We start from the raw sequence: 22,181 nt of genomic DNA on the forward strand, positions 1-22,181 counted from the left end.
ATTCCATCTGGCCTTTCACTCCTCATCTGCGCTTCCAACCGCGATTCTCTTGCCGTTTGCCGCTCATCTACTCGGCTTGCTCTCTGTTTTGCCTTCTATCGGTACATTAGAATATGTCGGTGTGGGACGCATTCTCGGGCAGGAAGTCGTCGAGGCAGCAGACGGAAGCCTCGAGCCACGCTCAATCGGCTCCTTCATCACCAGCTGCGCCTACATCGTTTACACCTACACACTTCGATCCCACAGTCGCAACAGACGCATCGTCATTCCTCGGCAGCGCCTCCTTACCCGATGCCTCCAAGTTACATCCTCTTGCTGGGCTGAACCAGCAAACGCTGGACTACCTTTCTCTCGATGATGCGGCACTATCAGACTTGCCTGGCGGGAGGTCAATATTACCTTCGCGCGGCTGGTCCGACGATCTATGTTATGGCACTGGGACTGTCTACCTCGCAGCACTCATGACTGGAGGAGCATGGGGCCTGATTGAAGGACTGAATCGGACGCCAGCCTCCGCGCCTCCGAAGCTCCGCTTGAACAGCGTCTTAAACAGCGTTACCCGAAGAGGCCCATTCCTTGGTAACTCCGCCGGCGTGGTAGCCATGGTATACAACGGTGTCAATTCAACCATCGGGTACTATCGAGGCAAACATGATACCACCAACAGCATTGCTGCCGGCGCATTCAGCGGAGCCATTTTCAAGAGCACAAGAGGCGTGAAGCCCATGGTAATATCGAGTTGTATCGTCGCATCAATTGCAGGCGCATGGGCCGTAAGTTTAAGTCCGTCTCGATTTGGGTCTCTTGTGTACTGACATCATCTGCAGGTGACCCGCAAGGTGGTCTTCGAAGCTGGCGAACCGGCTGAAGCCAGAGAAACCATCATCGCGCCCTCCGGTGCAGCCCTATGAGCTCTTCTTTCTTCATCGTGTATAAAATTCAGTCTTTTCCTGTGCTACATCTTCAGCGATGTGCACGACTTTCGACCCATTCATGTCAATTCTACGATCCTCACTCTTGGATGTGGCGGTGCATAGCGGCAATGGGAACCAGTACAGGGCGTTCTAGGAGATGGATGAGCTGTACGGTAAAAGTCGTTTGAGTCGAACAACTATAGTGGCTTTGAGCCACTGCACTATGGTCGAGCTGGTGGCGAAGGAGATATAGATGCCTGGACGCTGGGGGGCGCCGCATCAGGCCTGCTAGTCTCTAGTACGAGTATACTGAATACTAATAGGATCGAACAAATTCCTCGATTAGGGCGCACAAGATGAGAATTGTTCTTGTACAGCAGGAAGAGGCCGGACTCTTCCCTCCCTCCAAGCCACAGTCATGGAATTTACAAGAAGCGGTCGCTCTTCGCTTAGGCCATACCACGCCTTCATCTTCGGTTCTTGCGTAGTCGTCCCGGTCTGGGCGGAGGCCTGCCCTCTGGGCCTCATCTTCCCGCTGAATGCTGGTGACATAACTTGTGACATTTGTCGCTCATGTCCAGCATGCGCCTGAAATGCACCTCCTCGACCACGATCGCCTCGCTTGAATTATTCACCACTGACGGCTACATCGACGCCTTGGGTGCTGCTGCTAGAGCAGATTGCGCTTGACAAGGTCTAGTACGAGAATTGATGGCGCGGACGGAGCTGTCGATGACAAAAAGAAGCGAGTTGATTTGAGTGTCGCCGACCTCCCCACCTGTGCCACTCTACTGTTGACCGAAATACTCCTGCTCCAACAATGATGTACAGACAAGGGGAAACCATCTCCTAAAGCATCGTCCTGCGCCAGGCTTTCGCAGCCAGGGCCTCAATCAACTTCGTGTCAACGACGCCCTTCGTCTCCTCGTCAGCAATGGCCTCAACCACCGCATCTGCGACCAAGTCCGCTTTCAAAGGCTTCTCAACCGCCGCGCCAAACAAACTCGTCAAACTGCCGCCAACCAGGCTATTGACGGTACTTCCTAACATCCCTGATGCCGCGATCGGCAATGTAAACTTCCGACTATTATCATACAAGAACCCCGGCCTGACGAAGATGTTCCGCAGCTTAATCATCTGACTTGCTATTTTACTCTCTGCTTCTCTTTTTGTCGTGATGTACCTTTTTGGCAGAATGGGCGCTCCGGCCGCGGCCGAAATGTACACGAAGGTACTTGCGCCCTCTCTTTCTGCTTCTTGAGCTAGTGCTATGGCCGAGTCTCTGTTCATCAACTCATACGTTATCTGTCCATCTTTCTCTCCCTTTCCCAATCCCTCGCCTGGCTTGCGATCGAGTGGATTCGTCGAACTGCCGGCTTTGTTGGAGCTGAATGCTCGCGAAAGGCCTGACAAGACGGACTCTTTCCCTGACAGGACGCCCTTGTAGTCTGCCTCGAGGAGGATGCCCATGGTGTGCACGACGGCGTCTGCGTCTTTGAGGTAAGAGGTGTAGGTGGTGGGTTTTAGGATGTCACCCTTCGCCCAGGTCACACCCTCCGACCACGGTGGTTTCGTTGACTCCGATGTGACCGAAGACCATGTCGGCTCGCCGGAACGACTTCATGTCCATTAGTATGTGCTAAAGCGGATTTGATCGGTCAAGGTACCTTATGGATGTGACATCCCAGCCCCGAGCCCTCGCCGACTTGCATATCCTTGATCCTAGAAATCCATTTCCGCCTGCTACGACCAGCTTCTTCTTGACTGTCTGAGCCATCGCAACGTACTGTAGCTCAACTTTGCTTCTGCCGCTTCAGCAACTCACTCCAACCTCACTCCAACCTCACACTATGGCAAGAGCGTTTCTGTACATTTTGGGAGAGTCAACTGCGTCATCGCGAATACGTGCCGCGAAAGGAAGGTGCGGCGAGTTTTTGGCCGATGTCGTTCTTTTCCAAAGGCCCAAATCCAATCTTCGACACTTCCAACCAGTCCTTCCTTCGAAGTACGTCGCTAAACAGATTTTGACAACGAGATTACCTGGTGCCCCGGCTTCAGTACCATCAATCCCGCAACATGCCTCCAGCAAAGCGACGCAAGCTGAGCCCCGAAGCCGAAGAAGAACCCGCAACTCCAGTCAACACAGAAACACCCCAACCCACTACAGACCCAACAGAGGAAGATGCGCCAGAAGCGATATCATCTGCAATCGAAGCCCAAGACCCTGCCCTCATCGCCGAATCCACATCGAACCCTCCGGAAGCAGCTTCAGATGGTGCCCCCAAGCCAACCTCGTCCACACCCACACCTGCAGCAGACCGCCTTGCCCGCTTCGCGGCCCTCAAGTCCCGGGCCTCCCAATCTGCAAAGTCCAACCTAGCAGAAGCAAAAGCCGAAGCCAACCGTGCCGCTATGGATCCTTCTCTCCTCGCTAACCTCTCCCGTCGCAGCGCCATTGCACAACACAACTTACTGAAAGCCGACACGGAAGAAACGGAAGGCACGGGCGCCTTCGAGCGCAAGCGCGCATGGGACTATACCATTGAAGAGTCAGAAAAATGGGATGAACGGGTTGCCGCCAAGAATCATGCAAGGGAGAACAACGCCTTTCAGGACTACAGCGTCGAGGCAGGGAAGATGTACGACCGGCAAATCCGCGAGTTGGAGAAACAAGCATTGAAGGACGGAGGCAAGAATCGCGAAGACTACGACCGGCAGAAAGCTGAGATCATTGAAAATGCAGCCCGCACAGGCGGCCTCGAGATTGTGGAAATGGATAACGGCGAATTGGTTGCCATCGACAAAGACGGGAGGTTTTACTCGTCCCAAGACAGCCTGGGGTTTATCGAACAGAAGCCTAAACGAGAAAATGTCGACAGATTAGTTGCAGACCTCAAGAAGGCCGAGGAGGCAAGATTCAAGAAGCGGAGAGACCGGGGCCGAGAAGCGGACGACGGGGACGTAACTTACATTAACGACAAGAACAAGCAGTTCAACATGAAGTTGGCGCGGTTCTATGATCGATATACGAGGGATATCCGGGAGAGCTTTGAGAGAGGAACGGCGATATGAGTACGGTATGAGAGAGCGTAGAGCCAGAACAGTTGCCCAGTTTTGCAGGACAATTTCTGGCACAACTGCTGGCAGCGACTTTCTTGGTTGGATGGTCCGTCAGGCATGCGAGAAGACCATGCACCAGTATTTGTACCTGTGAGACACTAATACTTCAAGTCCCTTGTCTCCCTTTTTCACGGATCTCCAAGTAAAGCAAATACCTCCTCCCCAGTACGGGCAACTGTATATTGAATGCGCGGTATTCCCCCAAAAAAAAAACTCGATTCCAGAGGTTGACGATACTTTCATACAACCCAATCCAACACGATCCAGCCCATCGAATCAGGCGATAGTCAGTGTAGCAAGCCGGAGCGGAATCGTGCGTGTACAGCATGTGTGTGTGTGAGAGATATGTATAGCAGGGCGGAGATTGACGGTCGCGGAGCAGTCCACTGTAATAAATCTTCCGTGTCCAGAGCCCAATGAATGAATACAGTACGTCTCCTACATGATTACTGTATCGCACTCCCTCACTCGCTCCGGACCTGCCACCTGAGGAATACTAGTACGAAACGGCTTTTATACCCTCTATGTTACTCTACGGTATTGCACTCCATATCTCGCGGCGGACCTGTTACAGTACCTGAGGAATTACGAGAAAAGGGCTGTTCCTTCATTGGTCACTCCATTCAATTATATTGGATGGTGCAGCGGCCGCGCTGGACGGTTCAGGTTCCTGTTCTCCTGACAGATAACGAAGTAAAACCCACGTACTGTACGTAGTGTGGGCGGGTCGAGGGCAGCAGGTCGCAGGTCGCAGGTCACCGATCACGGAACACAAGCCACAAATCGGACCTACGTTTGGCATTTCGTATACGGAGTACTCGTATTACCCAGCACGAGGCACCTGCAGATTCGGCAACATAACATTTCTGTCGGGTCCCCGATCATGCCTCGCGCAAGCATCGTCGTCGTCGGCGCGGGCGTCACGGGCCTGACGGCCGCAACGCTCCTGCAACAAGAATATCCCAACGTCGCGATCACCATCGTCGCGGCAGAAACACCAATGCCCAGCACATCTCTGAATGACACCCCTAGCGCGGACTACGCTTCCATGTGGGCAGGGGCGCATTATCGACCTATTCACCCGCTCACGACACCACAGCTGCAATTCGAGCACAAACTGGGGATGCACGCCGCGGGGATCATGCGGCGGATCGCGCGCGAGAATCCCGAGGCCGGCGTCGCGGAGATGCCTGCGATGGAGTACTTCCAGAAACCTGCGCCTGAACTCCTCCGTATGACGACAGGGGACGTGTATGCATGGCCGGGCGATGGGTTTCGGGTTCTCGAGAAGCATGAATTACCGCGGGACGCGGCATGGGGTTGTGAATATCAGAGCTACTGCATCAATGTGCCGGTGTATTGTCGGTGGCTGATGGATCGCTTCCTCGCGAAGGGTGGGAGAGTCATCCGACGTCGCTTGTCGTCTGTGGGTGAAGCATTTGTCGTCGCGGGAGAGGATCAACTCGTGGTGAACTGCTCGGGCCGCAACATCGGCACGGACCCCAAAGTCAAGATTATACGGGGCCAGACCGTGCTGGTCAAGCAGCAATATCACCGCACTATTACTTGGCAGAGGGCAGATGGGACGTGGGCGTTTTTGATCCCGAGACCGAATGGTGGAGGGACCATTGTTGGCGGGACGAAGGAACTCGATGATTGGGAGTCAGCACCACGTGATGAGACAAGAGAGAGGTTGTTGAGAAGATGTGTTGAGTCGTTTCCCGATTTCGTCAAGACCGTGGAGGAATTTGTGGTATTGAAGGATAACGTTGGCCGCAGGCCGTGGCGGGAGGGAGGGTATCGGTTTGAGATTGAGCAAATCGCTCCTGGAAAAACCATTGTCCATGGATATGGCGCAGGAGGTCGTGGTTATGAGTTGAGTTGGGGCGCCGCTGGCAAGATCCTTGAGCTGGCCAAGGAGGTTCTTGGTGGGAAGGCGAAGTTGTGATCCTCGTCCATAATAGTCCCGAAAAGGACTAATTTTCTCTCCACATAGCAATCGAGAAGTTTTCTCGCGGTAGTCCCAGTGTCAACAGAACTACGCTTCTGTGCGCCTACGCTTTGTGAGAAGGCGAGGCGAGCTGAATCGCTGAGGACAAGTTTCCGTGACCATGTCAGGTACCAGACCTAGTCATTTCCCACAGCATTTCAGCCACGCAGGATCCTCGTGTTGACCTGTGATAGGGATGCTGCTGACGCGGCCAGAGGCGTCGAAAAGCATGGTGGCTTCATCTCGAAGTGAGCAACGGCGGTCGGCCGGCCTCTCATTTCTTTTTGATCGGCTTTCCCTCGGTCTTTTCCAGTTCTTGCAGCCTCGCCTCCTCCTTTGTGAGTTTGGCCTTTTCCTCCGCGATCAGCCTCTGCACCTGCTTGACAGCCTCCCCCAGACGATCGAGCTCTTTACTCTCCTCCTCGCGGCTGAACTTGTTGCCCGCAGAACTCCTCAAGGGGATCTCGGCCGTCGGAGGAGCCTTGACCATCCCTTTCCCTCCCTTGCCTGCCTTCGACTTGATCACCTGTGTCCCTCCCGTCAAGATATCGTAGAACGCCTCCACTGGCTCATTGAACAGGACCTCCTCGTAGCAAACGCTGCTGATCATGCTGCGGTCCCTCTTTTGCGCCTCGATATCCCCGTAATAAGGATGCAATTTCAACCCATGCCAGATCTGCTGCGGCTTCTCTGTGCTCTCCGGCGCAAAGTAGAACTTGATGGCAATCTCGAACTCGCCCCACCCTGTCTCTTCGACTTCATAGGGTGGGCTCTCAATCATGCGCACACTGTTAGGGTATGTGTCGTGGAGTTTGAACTGCACTTTGCGCAGCCAGTATGAGATGTCCTCGTTGTTGATCCCGCGCACGAAGACTTTCCACTTGTGCGTGTGGTCCGGGGGCGCGTCTTTGGGGCGGTTGTCTGGGTCGAAGGGGATGGCTTCGGTGCCGTAGATGAAGGGCCGGTGGATCTGGACGCCGCGGACGCGCTTCACGCCAGAGGGGGCAGGCATCGCTTTTGGAAACGGGTGAATGAGGGTATTCAAAGGACGAGCCAGAGACAATAAACGTCCCTCGAGGTGTAGAGTCGCGGGGACCAAATCTGGGCGGCCCAGTTGCCTAACTCGACAGCATCCGAGCTGCACAGACTTGAAATATCTCTGTAGTTTCACTTCCATCTCCCAGTGGCATGATGCTCACCTTCAACCTGTTACTACTTCCACCCCAGACCCATGAATCATTCCATTGATGCAGGAGATCAGAGCGCCGAAATATCTACAAGAAATTTTATCCTCCCTTCCGGGTGCTCTTGTAGTCACGACCAGTCCAATGACAAGCTACACATAGCATGTCGAATGGGCCTGTGCACGTCGACATCTTCGCTGAGTACCTAGTCACTGTGGCGCCAGAACTTTCTCCGCATACATTGAGTAGCCGTGCCCCAGCCGTCAAGCCTACCATACGCTCTAGTTACACGCTGCAGCCGCGTCAGAGATGGAGTCAGTGAGGGACGGGCAGTTGAATGGATTCCCCGAATACCAAGTCACTTGGTTAGAGCAGCGTCGCTGTCTTTCCCAACAAGGCCAGATGCAGCTCCCGCCGACTCCAATCTTGGCGTGTGAGCCTCTCTTCAGCTTGCCTTGGTTTCCTTTCTTTCGTACCGCATAATCCATGAATCCAGCGAGTTGAGGCCCGGCAGCTCCTCCCACAAATCGATCAGATCAGCACCATATCACTAGTTGACTTTTCCCCGAGGCCGGCAAACAGCGATTCCCGTAACCCGAGATTGACTTGTAGGCGCCACTGATGCGGGCCTCGTAGCCCCTGCAATATGTACACCACGCCTGGTAGGCGGGTGACGAACCAGGCGATCGCAATCTGTCCATCATGTGCCACCCGGCTGGGGGTAGTGTGGCGCGCTCTGTCGTCGTCTCCCACCCTCTCGGCCAAGAGGACCCGTGTGCCAAAGTACGTTAAACAGGCCACTATAATACCACGGGTCCTTCAAGGCGGGAAAAAGGCCCCGGAATCGACGGGCCTGCGACGCAGACATGGAGAGAAACCAATCTATCTTGCGCCGGAGCTCGTGACAGGTCTGCAGAAGCTGGGCTTCTCCTCCATCTTCGAGGTCATGAACGTGCTGCGACACTTCAACCACGAGGTGACGAGCCTGTCGCCAGCGACCGTCTTCCAAGTCCTGACTACACACGAGCGCTTCACGCAGATCGCGGAGCAGGAGTTGAAGAGGCCCGAGGCGCGGCTCATGCGCGACCCGAACCTCCTGCGCAAGGCTTTCCACCTCCTAGGCCGGAACTACTTCCACCAGCAAAACAGACAGGGTCAGGAAGGGCTTGCCGCGCTGAGGGCGGCGTTTTTGGCTGGAGAAGTCGATGCCGGGATTGATGCCGCGGCGGCCGAGGCCATGGTGAACAGAAGTCGCGTGGAGTCGGGCGCGACTTCAAACTCGAGCACGCTTCTCTCGCCACGGCTCTTCGACTTCATCAAGCAGCGAGCCCGGGCAAGGGCTGACTGGCGCGCAATGACGCTGTATCTGAAGGAGATATCGAGGGTACCCCAGACAGAAGTGTTAGCGCGGGACAACTACAATCTTGCAAGGGAGTTGTTCGACATGCTCGAGCCCAGCAAAGAGCTTCTTCTCGAAAACACGCAGCTTCTACGAGCATTCGAGCCGCCGTGGAAGATCCTCCACGACGCTGCGGTCGCCTACCTGGCGTACACTCCTGAGGGCTGCCCCGAGAACGACAAAGTCCAAGCAGACATCGAGACTGCCCTACGCGAGGGAATCCACAAGTACTCGGATCCCCGGGCCGTGGCGCCCGCTCTGCGCCAGCAGCGCGTGATACCATGGCACTCGTCTGAATGGGTCGACCTTGCAACCCAGGCGGCGGCCGCGGGCGTCCACCACGCTGCCTTCGACCTTGCGATGTACCACCTCCGCCAGGGGGCTTGGCGGCCCAAGCAAGCGGACAAGAAGCCGACAGACTGGACAGGCATTGAATGGCTTGCCGTCAGCGCCGCCCTGTCCGCTCCAGACATTCGGACGATGGTCCAATCGAGGTATCTCGGCCTGGCGCATCTTCTGCGGGAGCACGGCTACCTGGCCGAGGGCTACGCCTGGATGCAATATGCGAAAGAAAACGCTGCGGAAGCGGGCTTGGATCCGGACAAGGAATGGGAGCATTTCATCCACGACTTCGAGCTAGCTTGGGCGAAGGCGGAAAAGGACGACGAGATGCAGAAATACATCCAACACAGCGACAAGTTCTTTGCGCCCTACTTGGACGAGCGGGACAAGTAAGGGTTCTCGGTTCCGGGGCGAAACCCCGAACCTTTGTTCCTAGTGCCCCGAACCTCCCCTTGGAAAGGCCCCCGGGCGAGAAAAAATCTGTGAACTGTGAAAAGCCTTTGCAGGCGGAGACTAGGACCAAGTCTTCTGCTGGTTTCGCAATTGCCAGCCTCGACTTCGTATATCGGGACCCACCCCACGAGACCTGACAAACAGGTTCAGCTGAATGCCATTGAGACGAATCGCTGCATTCATCAGCTGAAGCAAAGTGACGGGCTCGAGAAGGGTGGGGACCTCTATCCGTAGCCGAAGAATTTGCAAGTCTGAACACCAGAGTGCGAAGCCACGCAATTGTGGAGAAACAAGGCCGTATCAATTCCTTTCTTTTGCCGGCATGGATGGTATTTGCACACGATCCGCGGCGTCCTCTGCCGATTTGCGCCAATATGTCCTCTTCGGATCGAATAAAACACTCCACCGTTCCCTGTTACATGGTTAGAGTTCCTGTCCAAACAGCACGTGCCCCCTTCCCTCGTCACCAGGAAGTGTGCCAACCTTCATGCTCGCCCTTGCTGAGTATTCGTGCCTTTTGCCCACATATCTGCAGATAACATGCGTGCGCTTCGACTTAGTATCGTGCGGCCGATGCATTGTCCTTTCCAATTCATGCTTCTCACCCTCCTTAGGGCATTCCAGTGGTGGGTCGCGCCGGTGATATTGAGTATCGAATAGTGCCCAGCCACGCTCTGAAAGTGGGCTTAGGCACACACCATGGAACTTGGCCAGGCGAATACGTGTTTCGCCACAAGCAACTTGGCGGTAAACTTAATAGAGCTCGACCTTGCCCCAGGCCCGCCGGGACGAGCATGTCGGTAGATGGACGTTACGGACCTTGCCCATGTTGTCATGGCGCACATCATCGTATGGACGGTCGATAGATTCCGTTCACCCACGGAGACTGAGAAAGATACCTGGCCATGGTGATCTGTGGCAATGGCACGGTACGCCTGCCGTGGACGACATGAAGGTCAAAGACTAAAGACTTGAGAGCTCAATAACCCTAGGGCCTTTGACAACATTCCTTTGCAGGGTAGGTGCACATACCTGCTGATACATGCAGGCAAGGCCCATAGCTTGAGTTTTCAGCTTGTGCCGAAGATGCGCTTATCGACCGTCTAGCTACACACTTGCTGTGCAGCGATGCCCACCCCTCGCCCACGGATGGGGCATTGATGTGTAAGGCTTCAAGACGAGCTTTCCAGGCCAAGCAGGCTCTTCGAGTGGGCCTGTCTTCCCACTCTAGACCAAGACATTACTACAGTATGCTGGGGCACATCATGTGTGGATAGGGTCTTTAGTGCTGCGATGTTGTGGACACCTAGAGCGACACCGTTCGTGTGAAGGGTACGTGTTGGGGATTGATACCGGTGACCAGTCCTGCAGGTCCGACTCTTTGGCTGATCTGGCTTCAAAGCAGCTGACATCCTTGCCTCTATTGGTCACGCCGGGTCTTGACCCGCGGATTTATTCGCCGCGGCACCTTTTCGGTACGGTAGCAAGGAATTTAGGGCAGGGATCGAGGATGGGTCGGGTAAGAAGCAAGCTCAAAGTCTCGCGAGACTCTCTGCGCTGTTTGGAGGAATGAGGGTATATATTCCGGATATTTGGATACCATGCGTGCGAACCAAAGGAGGTGCGGCCCAGCGGGGTGCCAAAGATGGGGACAGAATGGCGACAGTGTGTTCCTTCCATACGCCACGGGCGAGCTTGTCAGGTACCGGGTACCTACACAGTACTGTACAGTGCATCCGTGGCTTAAGCAACCTTGGTCAGCCGCCGCTTCCCTTGGTTTCCGCCATTGCCCGCCGGCGCAAGCCCGGGCACTCCCTCTTGCCGTGCTTTGCCGAAAGATGGCTTCTGCAAGCGCTAAGCTCTGCCGGTTCCGCTTTCCAATGCTTCAACAAGCTGGGTACAGTCATTGCCGCTTCAGACGAGTCCGTGTTCGCCAACTAAGGATTGTGCTCCTTGTGCGCTGCACCACTCCCAATAGTGTATTGAAAAAGCGGATGTCTTCGGGGCAAGGCGGCGGCGTCAAAACAACATACTGTACGCCGTACAGAATAAGGATCGGTGATTGCGCTAGACAAGACCTACCCGGAGGGCCGTGGCTCGCCTGGCTCCTCGAGTCCGGAGTCCTCATTGTCTGATTCGACATCGGATAGCGCGAAAGAGGCTAGTTTCCCGCGGTCCTGCCAATGGTAAAAAGACGATAATAATTACTGGGGGTACGTGACTCATCGGAAAGCGCACCGCCGGAAATGAGCACCCACTACTAAATGGAGTCGGATATCGCTAGCCTTTCAGCTGGCCTGAGGCCATGGCTTCCTTGGCTTTTCACGTAACTCGTAAAGGTTCCTGCTGGACTTTCGGCTCCGGATAGCTGCCGGAGAAAGCCCACTTTGATATCAGATTCGAAGCTGCCTTGGAAGTCATCTTGTTGACTCGCACTTCGCTGTAGTTTGAGAGGGACAGGGACCTTGATGCTCTTCAGGCCCAAGTACAAGTGTGGAGTCCGCAGAAGCGCTCATTATCTCCCCCGGATCTCGGGTTCATGTCTCATGGGTTCTCTGTTCAGGGCAAGACCACAATCTGGGACAGCGACGCTTCGTTTCATCGTGCTGCAGAGCTCGGAATCCGCTCTGCAGGTCGGCGAGCCTATTGGAATGGACTAGACAGGTGACAATTGCGCATGGCCTTGCTGGAATCCGAGTATATCCACAACCGGGGCGTCCAGGAGACTCAATGCCAGATTTGCGAGCTGCAGTGGTGTGACTACTATTAGAATTTGATCCGACACTGGAGGTGTACACAAGAGACCGGCAGCCATGACCGCAGACGTTGCCGGCATTCTATGCATTTGAGCGACGCAACATCAACCTCGAGGTTGCGCTCTATTCAGATGCGCCCGTGCGCTTTCGCCAGTTTGATGCTTCCGTCTCGAGTCTAGGCCTGAAGCGCCCGGAATCTAGACCGACATGGCCATCAACAAGAGCTGAAGGCCCACACCGCTCATGCTGCCCTGGGTACACAGCAGTAACAGTTCTCCGATGCCATGTGGCATGACGATACACACCCCTGGCGTTTGATTGCGTAAATGCACCAGTGTCTCCTCATCCTTTCTCGCTTGCAGCCTCTCGGTTCCAGAATGGTATGCGTCTCGACTATTCGGGTCATCTCCAGGACAATTTGGTTTTAGATCAGGTCCCGGTCGATACCCAGCACAGTGGAACAGTCCGAAAATCCCGCACCTGCATGTCACACTCATCGAACTTTAGGTTGAACAGAGCAATAACTGGACATGGGTATGCAAAAGAACACTGTCCGTGCCGCCTTCCGGCATCCATGGTTCCCATTGAGTTCAGGAATCCCTGTTCCACGCGAGTCGCTAGATCCCGTACTCCTCGTTGCAAGACTCGACGCTGCGGACTAGGCAGGTCTCGTACAGATCGTACCAACACCATTCGCACACTGATGCTGTATCCTTCTATCGCGCATCGGAGATTTCCAGACCCAAAATCATCTGATCTTCAGAATCGTCGGCAGAAGCCTCGCTTCGATTCTCGTGTGCTCGTCGCATTCTTCACAAGGGCGTCCTATTTGAGCCCGACGAAGAATGTGGTACCGCCCAACGCATAGATATGACCTGTAATGCACGAAGACCACCAGCACAACCACCGCAGATGCTGAGAGGCTTTATGTTGGTTGCATGCAGCGCAGTTCCGGCCGGAGGGACTGTAGCGAGGCCGTGTTGGACGTCGGTATGAAAGAGGTGGAGTCCATATCTTGGGCTTAGTTTGGTGAGCGTTGTCTCTTGAGGTCCTCGACCCTTTGCCAGCCTGTCACTTACGTCTCGCTGCCTCTCAGAATAACCTGTTGGATGGAGGGCTAAACGCTGCTCAGTAGTAAACTGTGTCATGATCCCCTGATTCATCGTCTTCAGATCCTCCAGATCCTCCCTGCGATTGCCGTCTCCTCCGCCCCTCTCTCGTGCCTTTCTTCAGCTTCAACGGGAACCCTGCGCCGGAAGAAAGCAGCCCTCTCACGAGAGGGGTGCTAGGATGCACCTGGTCAAAATCCTTTGCGTTGACAGCTCGGAACATGTCGCTTACGACCAAATCAATAAAGTTGAGGCGAGAGCCGGGCTTCAATGCGTCACTTCCCATCTTCATCAGCGTGAATAGCAGCCGGTATTCTCCAGCCTTGCGGAGGGATATATCGGCGAATATGAAAAATGTACCAGGAATCTCGTGTGGTAGTCTCTTACTAGCTTTAGAGCCCTGCAGGAATCTGGCCGTAGGACTGGGTGGCCTCGTAACCGGGTGCGCCGGCATCGTTGGGGGGTCTGGATCCGTCTGGGTATGATGCGGGCCTGCCACGGTAGTTCCTAATAATACTCGTTGCACTTCTCGCCTGCCACTTTCATTGTAGCGAGACTGCGTACTCACGTCTGTCCGTGGTGAGTAACCCCCCACCAGCTTGCAATGCACGACCCAGAACGGACATTGGGTTTCTGCAACATCCTCCGGACAATCGGGATCGAAGTCAGCGATCAGGAGCTGGAGAATCGGTGGTGGGTCGATAGCCCTTCTCGTGAATCAGAATTGAAGTGACCACAAAGTCCGGGGGAGTTACCTTCTGTCTTTCCCATCTGGACCTGCTCGGACTGCTCTGGGTTGCTGTCTGATGTGCAGGCTGATTCGACTTGGGTCTATACCCCGTACGGGAGGAAGGGAGGAACCCATCGTGTCAGAGGCCGTATGAACCGCGGCGGTGGCACTTCGCGCTGGGCTACCGGTACTCAGATCAGGTCGTTCATGAAATCCGCTGACGGAACTTCCAAGTGGGGAAGTCTCGTATGACGGCCTAAAATCTGTCAGCAGTAACAACAGAAGGCGGATCTGTTGATACCTTCGATATGAGGATCCCCTAGCGACGGGGCTATGGCCTGCGGTGCTCGTTATGGACCGCGGCGACAAAGGTGACCTCACCGGTTCATTTTCAGCTATGTGGTCTGTCAGAGGGCGAGGGTGGGGCGGAATGGACAAAGGAGGTAGTGTAGAGGTCGGCCATGCTGTTGAAGACTGAGTTGCAAATGCTGCACTTGTGGGCATGGAAGAGTGGTATTGACCAAATGCATTGACCGTACTGACTGGAGTCGGTACGTGATCTTGATTGGATTGCATCGCCCTTCTCTCAGGTTCTGAAGAGGTCAACGAGAAATAACGAGTGTGGTGTTGACCACCATGGATGTCAACGGTAAAAGACGAGCTCCGAATAGCTGCAGTCATTGTAGCATGGGAAGACGCTTTGCTAGGGTCTTGACCATGGCCGGGTGTAGAATGGGATACTCTGATGGGGACTCAATAGTCGGTCTCTTAGGTTTAGATCGAGAAACTTCTCGATGGCCACTCCCTGGCACCATTGACGGCATTTGGTGAGGGGCGGGCTGGCGCAATTCGAGACCAGGGTAACTGACGCAACAAGGTTGGCATCTGAAGAAAGGGGGGTGACGATGGAATCGGGCGATAGATTGGCGTGGCGAAGGCCCGAGAAGGCGTGCACCGAAATTCGGATGAGGAACGAGAACATGAAAAGAGCAAGGTGTGCAAGACCAGGACCGGCGGACTTTTTGCGGACCGGGATGCACGTAAGAGTTTGTGGTGCAGTAGTGTTTGCGACCTGCCCAGTGTACTAATCTGCGACCCGCCCAGGCTGGCACACAAAAGTGTAGCCAGTCGCAGATTTCTCGACATCTGCAGGGTATCAAGGCCTTGTGTTGGTTGAAGCGCGCCATGTTGGCTATGAGCTGGAGGCCGGTGCCCCGAAGACGGGAATATTAGGACTGCAGTGTCAACGGATGCGAGACAGGAATTTCTGGGACGTGCTGTCAAGGTGCCAGCTCGACCAGAGCATTGGGGACGGTCGTGATGGATCAAGCGACCACGATAGATTAGATCGCTCCAGTCGCCGTAACCTGGCCAAGCCCTACACTATCCGGTGTTCCGGATCCTGGAACAGGGAGCCGTTAGTAGCCAAACCCAAAAGTGAGTGCGTAGTCCTCGGTTTGCGTGCATGACAGAAGCTGATGGTTAGGCGAGCACACCGTGCCAAAGGGGAGGTCGAAAGTGGAGGTGGGAACGAGAGGCAAAGGCCAGTCCTGCACTAAGAGGCCGGCCGCGAAACGCTTTGAGCATGCTGCGTAACCGAAGGGAACTAAGACATGGCGATTGATCTAGGACCGTGATACGAAAGTTCAGAGAGCGAGCAACGAGCCAGGGTTGGGGCCGCAACTCAAAAGACGAAGTCAAGAGGCATGGATGCGGCACAAAGCTTGTACTCCATATGGGGAAAGGTAAGGTGAAGGTGAAATGGAAGTGAGGTGGTAGCGAGTTGAAAGTGACGGATTGGAGAACTGCAATCCACGCTATTACTGTACGATCAACAAATCGCATTCTCGGTAGCTTTTCCGGATGCTGGAGCGACTGGTCTCAACGCTGGTCATTTCTTCACAGCCCATTTATTAAGCCTCATGTTTGTGGCGACATCACATTTCCTTCGACGACATTGAACCGCGGCTGTCGCGGCACTGGAACTGACATTGTGCGCGTACGAGGCACTGTATCATTGCAATGTGGAACAGTACCCAAGCCCAAGGCTCAACGCCCGAACACAGCTTGCATTGCCTCGCATGACGTCCGCGTACCGGCACAAACAATTGACTATTTTCAGACACAAGCTTCCACGGCTGGGTTCTCTTCCGAGTCCTCACAAGAGGTATTAGGATCCCACTACTCGGTAATTACGCACACCCGATCCGCAGGGTCCAAGCAGCTCGACGACAAACCTGGGCGAGGTCTTGCTTGAGGCAGACTTGGAAAATCCATCATGGTGATGGAAATCCTCAGATAGCACCAGTGACATGCGGTTAGGGCCCAAAGTCAAGACTGTTGAATATCCGCATGCACATGGATTTGGGACTGAGTGTAAGAAGGGCAGTGATCGGTGCATACACTATGACTTTCTGGCGTAGGGTTTGGATGGCTTCGTGGCGGCACGTCTTCAAACTTCAACAGAGGTCCCGTTACGACGGAGCCGAGGTAACGCGACCTATCGTGTCGTCTGACTGGTGGCTTAAATTTGACTTACTTGCTCTCTGGCCAGGCCTTAATAGCCATACGACGATACCACGAGCTCTGCAGGAAGCCTAGAAATTATCTTGCTTCGACCAGACGCAATACGACGGGGGCCGTCCGGGAAATGTCATGCATAGAGCGTCCTCGCTGACTTCCGGCCATGAACGGCGTCTGAATCCTGAACTTTCACGATCCGAGGTAACGCTCATGAATCAACATCCTCGAAGTCAACCACTCCGTACATAGAAGTGCATGCAGCCGTGCTGAAGAGCCGGAGCTGAGGGGAACATTCGCGGGTGGACATCGCTGGGGCGAGGGTGCTATTAAGCGCTGATGAGGGCTAAGTAGGGCTATCTATTGGTGCCCTAGCTCCTGCATGAGCATGTCTATCACCTCGAGGCATCTCAGCGGCGCAGGAAGAGCAATCTGCCGTCTACTGACCTCCAGCCAAGGTACTGTATCAACAATTAGCCAAAGTTTTCCAGGGATGCCACACACTGTTCTGCCACAGATGTCGATTCTCATCACCAGCAACCTCCGACATCGCAGACTGGCAGACCAACCCCAGAAATCGGACATTGTCTGTAACTTAATCTCGGTTATCGATCAACGATCAAGTGCTCGACAACTATCCCGTAATTACGCAGCAACGCATTCACACGGGACAGCTCCGTACTGAGTACGTATCCTGCCTCGAAACGGGTGCTCGCGAGAACACAACAACGCGGGGCGCCACTGAACCAAGATGTCAATTATCCACACCCGCTTATCCGTCTACGGATGACAGGACCCTGGCCAGCTCTTTGGGCTCCACGTACCCTGGAGAGCCTCTTCGTCGACTTCATGTCATTTGCGGAAGTAGCGGCCTTGGTCAGTTCCATGGTGTGAGATTGGCAATCAGCTTTCCCATACTCTGATGTTTGCATTTCCCATGTTTGTGATGATTAGCAAGCATCTTTCCCATGTTGTGATTATTGACAGTCATCCTTCCCAAGAAGAGCGGCTTTGGTCTACCAGGAGCGGTTCCACCCCCCTGTCGAAGACGCATTGTACTTCGGTGCCCTTACGTATACCACCAGGAGCTCGAGCATTGCGGAATATAGTGGGGTTAGGAAAGAGTCAGCATCGTCCCCTGGTAGTCCGTAAGTCCATTCACTCTACACAGTACTCGTAGCCCTCCAGACCTGAGACTACTGCTTGTACAGTCTGACAGTACCGAGTCCATGGCAGGATCGAGAGCGAGAGTTTGGCTGCTTTGGCCTTCGCTTCCACCCGCCCGATCCGTGCATTTACCGCACCCTCTCCCATATCATGCTGTGTCAGAATGTTGGCGTCTCATACTGCATTTAACGGGCCGAGTAGACGTGTCGCAAACCTACTTCTACTCGCCACCTTTCCCGCGCTTATTGAACTGCGTGCACACTGCTGGCTGCATCCTACATAAACCACGCGTGGCTTGCTCCTCATTGTGAAATTCAGCCAGGCGATCAGGGAACATGACTTACGCGATACATCTCGATGCTCGGACCACGGCACGGGACCCTTAGTAAGAATGACATGTGCTCAAGATCCGGTCGGCAGGGAGGCGATCTTTCTCTCAATCGAGGCGGCACATAGCACGAGAACAACATTCGAGTGGTAAAACGCGAAATAGACCAGCTCCGCTCCTGCATGGGCGCTATCACTCAATTGGATCGCCATTCCACTCTGCGCAACGGTCGTGGCTTCACCTAGATGATTACGGTAGGAGGTACTTGCCCATCCCTGCGCTCGCGATAGATGAGTTACCGCCTCCGGTGAAGTTGAGATCTATACCTGGTTTGACAGCCTGAACAGCGGAATTTATTAGCTTTCACCCAATGAATGTGACGACCACCGCGCGCCTATTTGCGACTTACTCGACCAAATTCCCATCCGGATCTCTGACATAGACACTCCGCAACTTTCCCTGGGCCCCTGTCCTCTCAACAACCTTCCCGCCCTCGAGAACGTCGATCCCGAGTCCCTGCAGAGATTTAAGCACTTCCTCGACATTGTCTTCCACCAAGAAGCACAAATCGCCACTCCCGGGCTGTACATTCTGCGCTTTGGGCTCGAATTCCTTGCCGCTCTGGTGTAAGTTGATCTTTTGCGAGCCGAACCTCAGTGCATGGCGGGTGATGTTAGGATCAGTGGGTGCCGCGAATGAGGCATGCTGCATCCCTAAAACTTCTCCATAGAATTGGATCGTTGCGGCAATGTCCCTGACGGTGAGGACGAAATGGTCCAGCGACTTGGCTTTGCATATCGAAACCATGGCTGCACGAATGTCCAACTTGGTTCAGGTGTTTCTCGTGGATAGTCGGCGCCAGGTGCCACGGAGAGAGACAGCCCAATGAGATGAAGACAGTACTGACTGTACTGGTAGCTTTCGGTTTGCGTTCGATCAACGCGCGATGCCTAGGCTATATACGCTATGGCCGGCACACGAGTTTTCGACCATTTACATCGATGCCCTCATCCTTCGTCGACTGTTTCTCCAAATGCTTCACCAATTGGATCCAGCTCCGGCGGTACGGCGACGGGGTATCGCCGGCGAATCGGCGAACGTCAAGTCTGTCTCTGCTGTCCATTCGAGGAGGGGATGCACTAGGCTGTAGGACGTGTTTTAGGGTTACAACTCAGATGAACTGGCACCCACTGCATAAGGCTGGGAAGGTACTTTTGTCACGTAACGAGAAGCAGCAACACATTGCTGCTACCAGAAATCCACAGTGCTACCAATGCGACGTCCTTCAACACAAAGCGAACAAACTCATGATCAGGAGGCGCCTGGGGTAGGAATATCAGCTGCCAATGGGTACCGTTGATCCTGTGAGTGTTTGAGGGTCAGAGGATGATGGCATCAACGCAGACCCGGCATGCGTCGAAACGGCGGAATACGAATTTACCTTGTTCCGTGGTCGATATGTAACTTGATGAAGAGATACAATAACGGAAGAGGCCGCTGTAAATCAGATCGGTAGATATAGTCCAGCGACTCTTTCTTGTAACTGCTCGAACCGACAACACCACGGAGCGAGGACATGAGGGAATGGAGTGGACCAAGTGAGGTTGGCCTTTGGTCCTAAGAAGATTAACAATCCGGGTACGTACCTGATGATCGATTGTCCATGTTGGGCATGAAGTGAGCCTGGCTAAAGAGTCTGGCCAAAGGTGACCGCCCAGTGGCCGCGTTAGGTGCCACTTAGTGCAAGAGTTTAGGTGGGTGCCACTTAGTAGGCGTTTAGTGGGTGTCTATTACGTCAGCCGAGCGATTAGATAAGATCACAAATTCTCTCAGTCTGAAATTTCCACCTCAACTCTTCAAGTCGCGACTTCTGTAGACTCTACTCTCCGACACAATGGTGACGACGCGCTTGGGAAGTCGGATAGGCGCTTCCTCGCCCGAGGCAGACAACAAACGCAAGCGCTTCAGGAGCGTAGACGCTGATGATCCCATTGTGGTTGAAGTGCCCCTTCGGGAGTCTAAAGCTGACAACGAACGAGAAATATCAGGTGGAGTCGTCCCTAACCATGATTCGGACGAGGATGCAGCGCCTGAAGTCGTTAGCAGCAAAGCTGCTGCTCGACAAGCTCGAGAGCTGCCCAATCGCTCTCTCCAGGGCACAGGCAATAAGCGACGGAAGACTGCAGAGCGGCACCTGCTCGTTGAGAAGCCAGACTTGACGCCTTCCGTTCTTGGAGAGTCGAAGTCCGAAGATGCTACTATTTCAGACGCAGCGTCTTTGCAACTCGATGATATGCCGCCACAAAACGAGGCGTCGATGACCGGGATTCTGCAGCCTCTAAACGAAGAAATTGGGCCTTCGAAGTCGATAATTCTGGAGACCGAGATATCAGACATCGACGTCCCGCAAATTCCAGGCGAAGGAACGGGAGACCTTGCGGCCCTGGATGCTCAGAAGCCTGCGACTGCCCAATCTTTGCCCAACATAGCAAAGAACGCCGTTGGCGACGAAGCTCCCATCCCTGCACCTGAACCAGCTGCGGAAGTCATAATGGCCCATGTTACCAATGAACCTGAGGACCCTGTGGATGTTGTCCCTCAGATGCGGTCCCTTGAAGAAGCAGCTAGCAGGCCCGGGGACGAGGGACTGGCAGACACACAAATGAAAGAACCCCACTGGGCTGTTGAGGCCGATCGTTCTTCACCTGGCGATTCAACGACCCAGCTGAATGTCGAGGCACAGCAGCAAAGCTCAGAGGACAATGCATTGCCTCAATCTGCTGAGCCAAACTCGACACTGTCTATGCCAGAAGCAGATATGCAAGCCACAAGGACGACATTGACGCTAGAAGAGCAAATCTCTGGAACCCCCCGAAGCAACACCAGCAGTGTGATCACCCCCGTGTGGCGGACGCGGGCCTATGACGAGACATCACTAACAGCAGTCCAGTCTCCGTCCCTCGCCCCGGCGGTCAAGGCTACCCGTGCCCATTCGAACATCCTTTCTCGCCATCAACATCTCATCTCTAAGAAATCAAAATTGACTTCCTTGCAACAATACCGAGATCAATTGCTGAACCGGCATTCACGCACGACGAACTGGGGCCCACCTGGCTTTCGCAAGACCAAGTTTGTCGGCACCTAAACATCTGCCTGCTGTGCTCGCATGCTGGCCGACACTAATGTAGCATTCTGCAACGAGCCGCATCCCAACAAAGTCAATTTTTACTTGACGGCCTGCTTTTCGAGGAACCCGGATACGCGATAGTCTAGGCATGGTGCCTCACAGAGCAGGTACTGTCTAGACCCGCACCGCCGAAGCGATCATCGACCATGATACCTTCTCCATCCAATTTCCTCTCTGTAGGCTCCTCGTACTGGTCCTGTAGCAGGACACCCTCGAGAATCTCATCGCCCTTTCAAGCGACGTGCAGGTCTCCCAAGTCAGTAAGTGGGTGTACACCAAAGCTACACGTTGCCGATCGCTTTCTCTCCCTCTTACTTCCGCACTTGGGCAGGGACCTAGGGCAATACACGACCTATGGCACGGCATCTACATCGCTTCACGTCAAAACTCACGCACTTGCCGACTTCGTCGATCCCCTCGCAGATCAGAGCGATCCGTGATGATCCCGGAGATCGGCGGATGCCACGAGGCCCAATCGCCACACCCAGCCCACACACCGCATGGACTTCATGATCACGATCCATGACCTGGAGAAAAAAGCCGACTGCTACAGCACTAGCACATTCAAGCATGCAACTACGCGCTCAAGCCTCAACATCGACCCTTTGATGTTCTGTATCCCTGAACCTTACCCGTGTTATACGAGCACGCCAATGTGCACTCAAGGAGCCTGAGCCTCATGGGCAAAGCAACACGAATCGACATCGTCGGTCGGGCAGCAACGGTGAAACAGTCAGGTACAGACTCAGACTCAGACGCAAACTCAGCCGCAGTTTCAGTCTCAGTCCCAGTCCTCGGTCGTGACCCTGCGCCGAGGTACATACCTACTCCAAGTTATGTGGGTACCGAGTACTCCTACAGTAGCAAGACGTGGCCCAAGAAAGAATCCGAGTTCCACTCAGTGGCATCCTTGTGAATTCAGCCGTGTGTGAGATGGAGGATTGATACCAGCTTTGAGCCTCAGGTTGCGCTAGATCAATGT

The 22,181-nt window shown here is 54.4% G+C and overlaps 9 protein-coding genes across 9 annotated transcripts; 5 read left to right on the forward strand and 4 right to left on the reverse strand.

The window, feature by feature from the left end:
- Positions 1-113: 113 nt before the first annotated feature.
- Positions 114-911, forward strand: A1O7_00826 (uncharacterized protein; the record flags this gene model as incomplete). The annotated part of the gene is made up of 2 exons (XM_007754867.1): positions 114-773; positions 828-911. The coding sequence occupies 2 exons, from the start codon at positions 114-116 to the stop codon at positions 909-911; spliced, it is 744 nt and encodes a 247-aa protein (XP_007753057.1).
- An 852-nt stretch (positions 912-1,763) lies between these two features.
- Positions 1,764-2,691, reverse strand: A1O7_00827 (uncharacterized protein; the record flags this gene model as incomplete). Its single annotated transcript, XM_007754868.1, has 2 exons — positions 1,764-2,532; positions 2,582-2,691. 2 exons carry the CDS (start codon positions 2,689-2,691, stop codon positions 1,764-1,766), a joined length of 879 nt encoding a protein of 292 aa, XP_007753058.1.
- A 299-nt stretch (positions 2,692-2,990) lies between these two features.
- Positions 2,991-3,986, forward strand: A1O7_00828 (uncharacterized protein; the record flags this gene model as incomplete). The annotated part of the gene is made up of 1 exon (XM_007754869.1): positions 2,991-3,986. The coding sequence occupies one exon, from the start codon at positions 2,991-2,993 to the stop codon at positions 3,984-3,986; it is 996 nt and encodes a 331-aa protein (XP_007753059.1).
- Positions 3,987-4,917: 931 nt separating this feature from the next.
- A1O7_00829 (uncharacterized protein) lies at positions 4,918-5,982 on the forward strand (the record flags this gene model as incomplete). The annotated part of the gene is made up of 1 exon (XM_007754870.1): positions 4,918-5,982. One exon carries the CDS (start codon positions 4,918-4,920, stop codon positions 5,980-5,982), a length of 1,065 nt encoding a protein of 354 aa, XP_007753060.1.
- A 316-nt stretch (positions 5,983-6,298) lies between these two features.
- A1O7_00830 (YEATS domain-containing protein 4) lies at positions 6,299-7,036 on the reverse strand (the record flags this gene model as incomplete). Its single annotated transcript, XM_007754871.1, has 1 exon — positions 6,299-7,036. The coding sequence occupies one exon, from the start codon at positions 7,034-7,036 to the stop codon at positions 6,299-6,301; it is 738 nt and encodes a 245-aa protein (XP_007753061.1).
- An 818-nt stretch (positions 7,037-7,854) lies between these two features.
- Positions 7,855-9,342, forward strand: A1O7_00831 (uncharacterized protein; the record flags this gene model as incomplete). The annotated part of the gene is made up of 1 exon (XM_007754872.1): positions 7,855-9,342. One exon carries the CDS (start codon positions 7,855-7,857, stop codon positions 9,340-9,342), a length of 1,488 nt encoding a protein of 495 aa, XP_007753062.1.
- Positions 9,343-13,286: 3,944 nt separating this feature from the next.
- Positions 13,287-13,721, reverse strand: A1O7_00832 (uncharacterized protein; the record flags this gene model as incomplete). Its single annotated transcript, XM_007754873.1, has 1 exon — positions 13,287-13,721. One exon carries the CDS (start codon positions 13,719-13,721, stop codon positions 13,287-13,289), a length of 435 nt encoding a protein of 144 aa, XP_007753063.1.
- A 4,696-nt stretch (positions 13,722-18,417) lies between these two features.
- A1O7_00833 (biphenyl-2,3-diol 1,2-dioxygenase) lies at positions 18,418-18,819 on the reverse strand (the record flags this gene model as incomplete). The annotated part of the gene is made up of 1 exon (XM_007754874.1): positions 18,418-18,819. The coding sequence occupies one exon, from the start codon at positions 18,817-18,819 to the stop codon at positions 18,418-18,420; it is 402 nt and encodes a 133-aa protein (XP_007753064.1).
- A 1,087-nt stretch (positions 18,820-19,906) lies between these two features.
- A1O7_00834 (uncharacterized protein) lies at positions 19,907-21,157 on the forward strand (the record flags this gene model as incomplete). The annotated part of the gene is made up of 1 exon (XM_007754875.1): positions 19,907-21,157. One exon carries the CDS (start codon positions 19,907-19,909, stop codon positions 21,155-21,157), a length of 1,251 nt encoding a protein of 416 aa, XP_007753065.1.
- Between the last annotated feature and the right edge of the window lie 1,024 nt (positions 21,158-22,181).

This window comes from Cladophialophora yegresii, assembly GCF_000585515.1.
Source record: "Cladophialophora yegresii CBS 114405 chromosome Unknown aczIN-supercont1.1, whole genome shotgun sequence".
Classification (NCBI taxonomy): domain Eukaryota; kingdom Fungi; phylum Ascomycota; class Eurotiomycetes; order Chaetothyriales; family Herpotrichiellaceae; genus Cladophialophora; species Cladophialophora yegresii.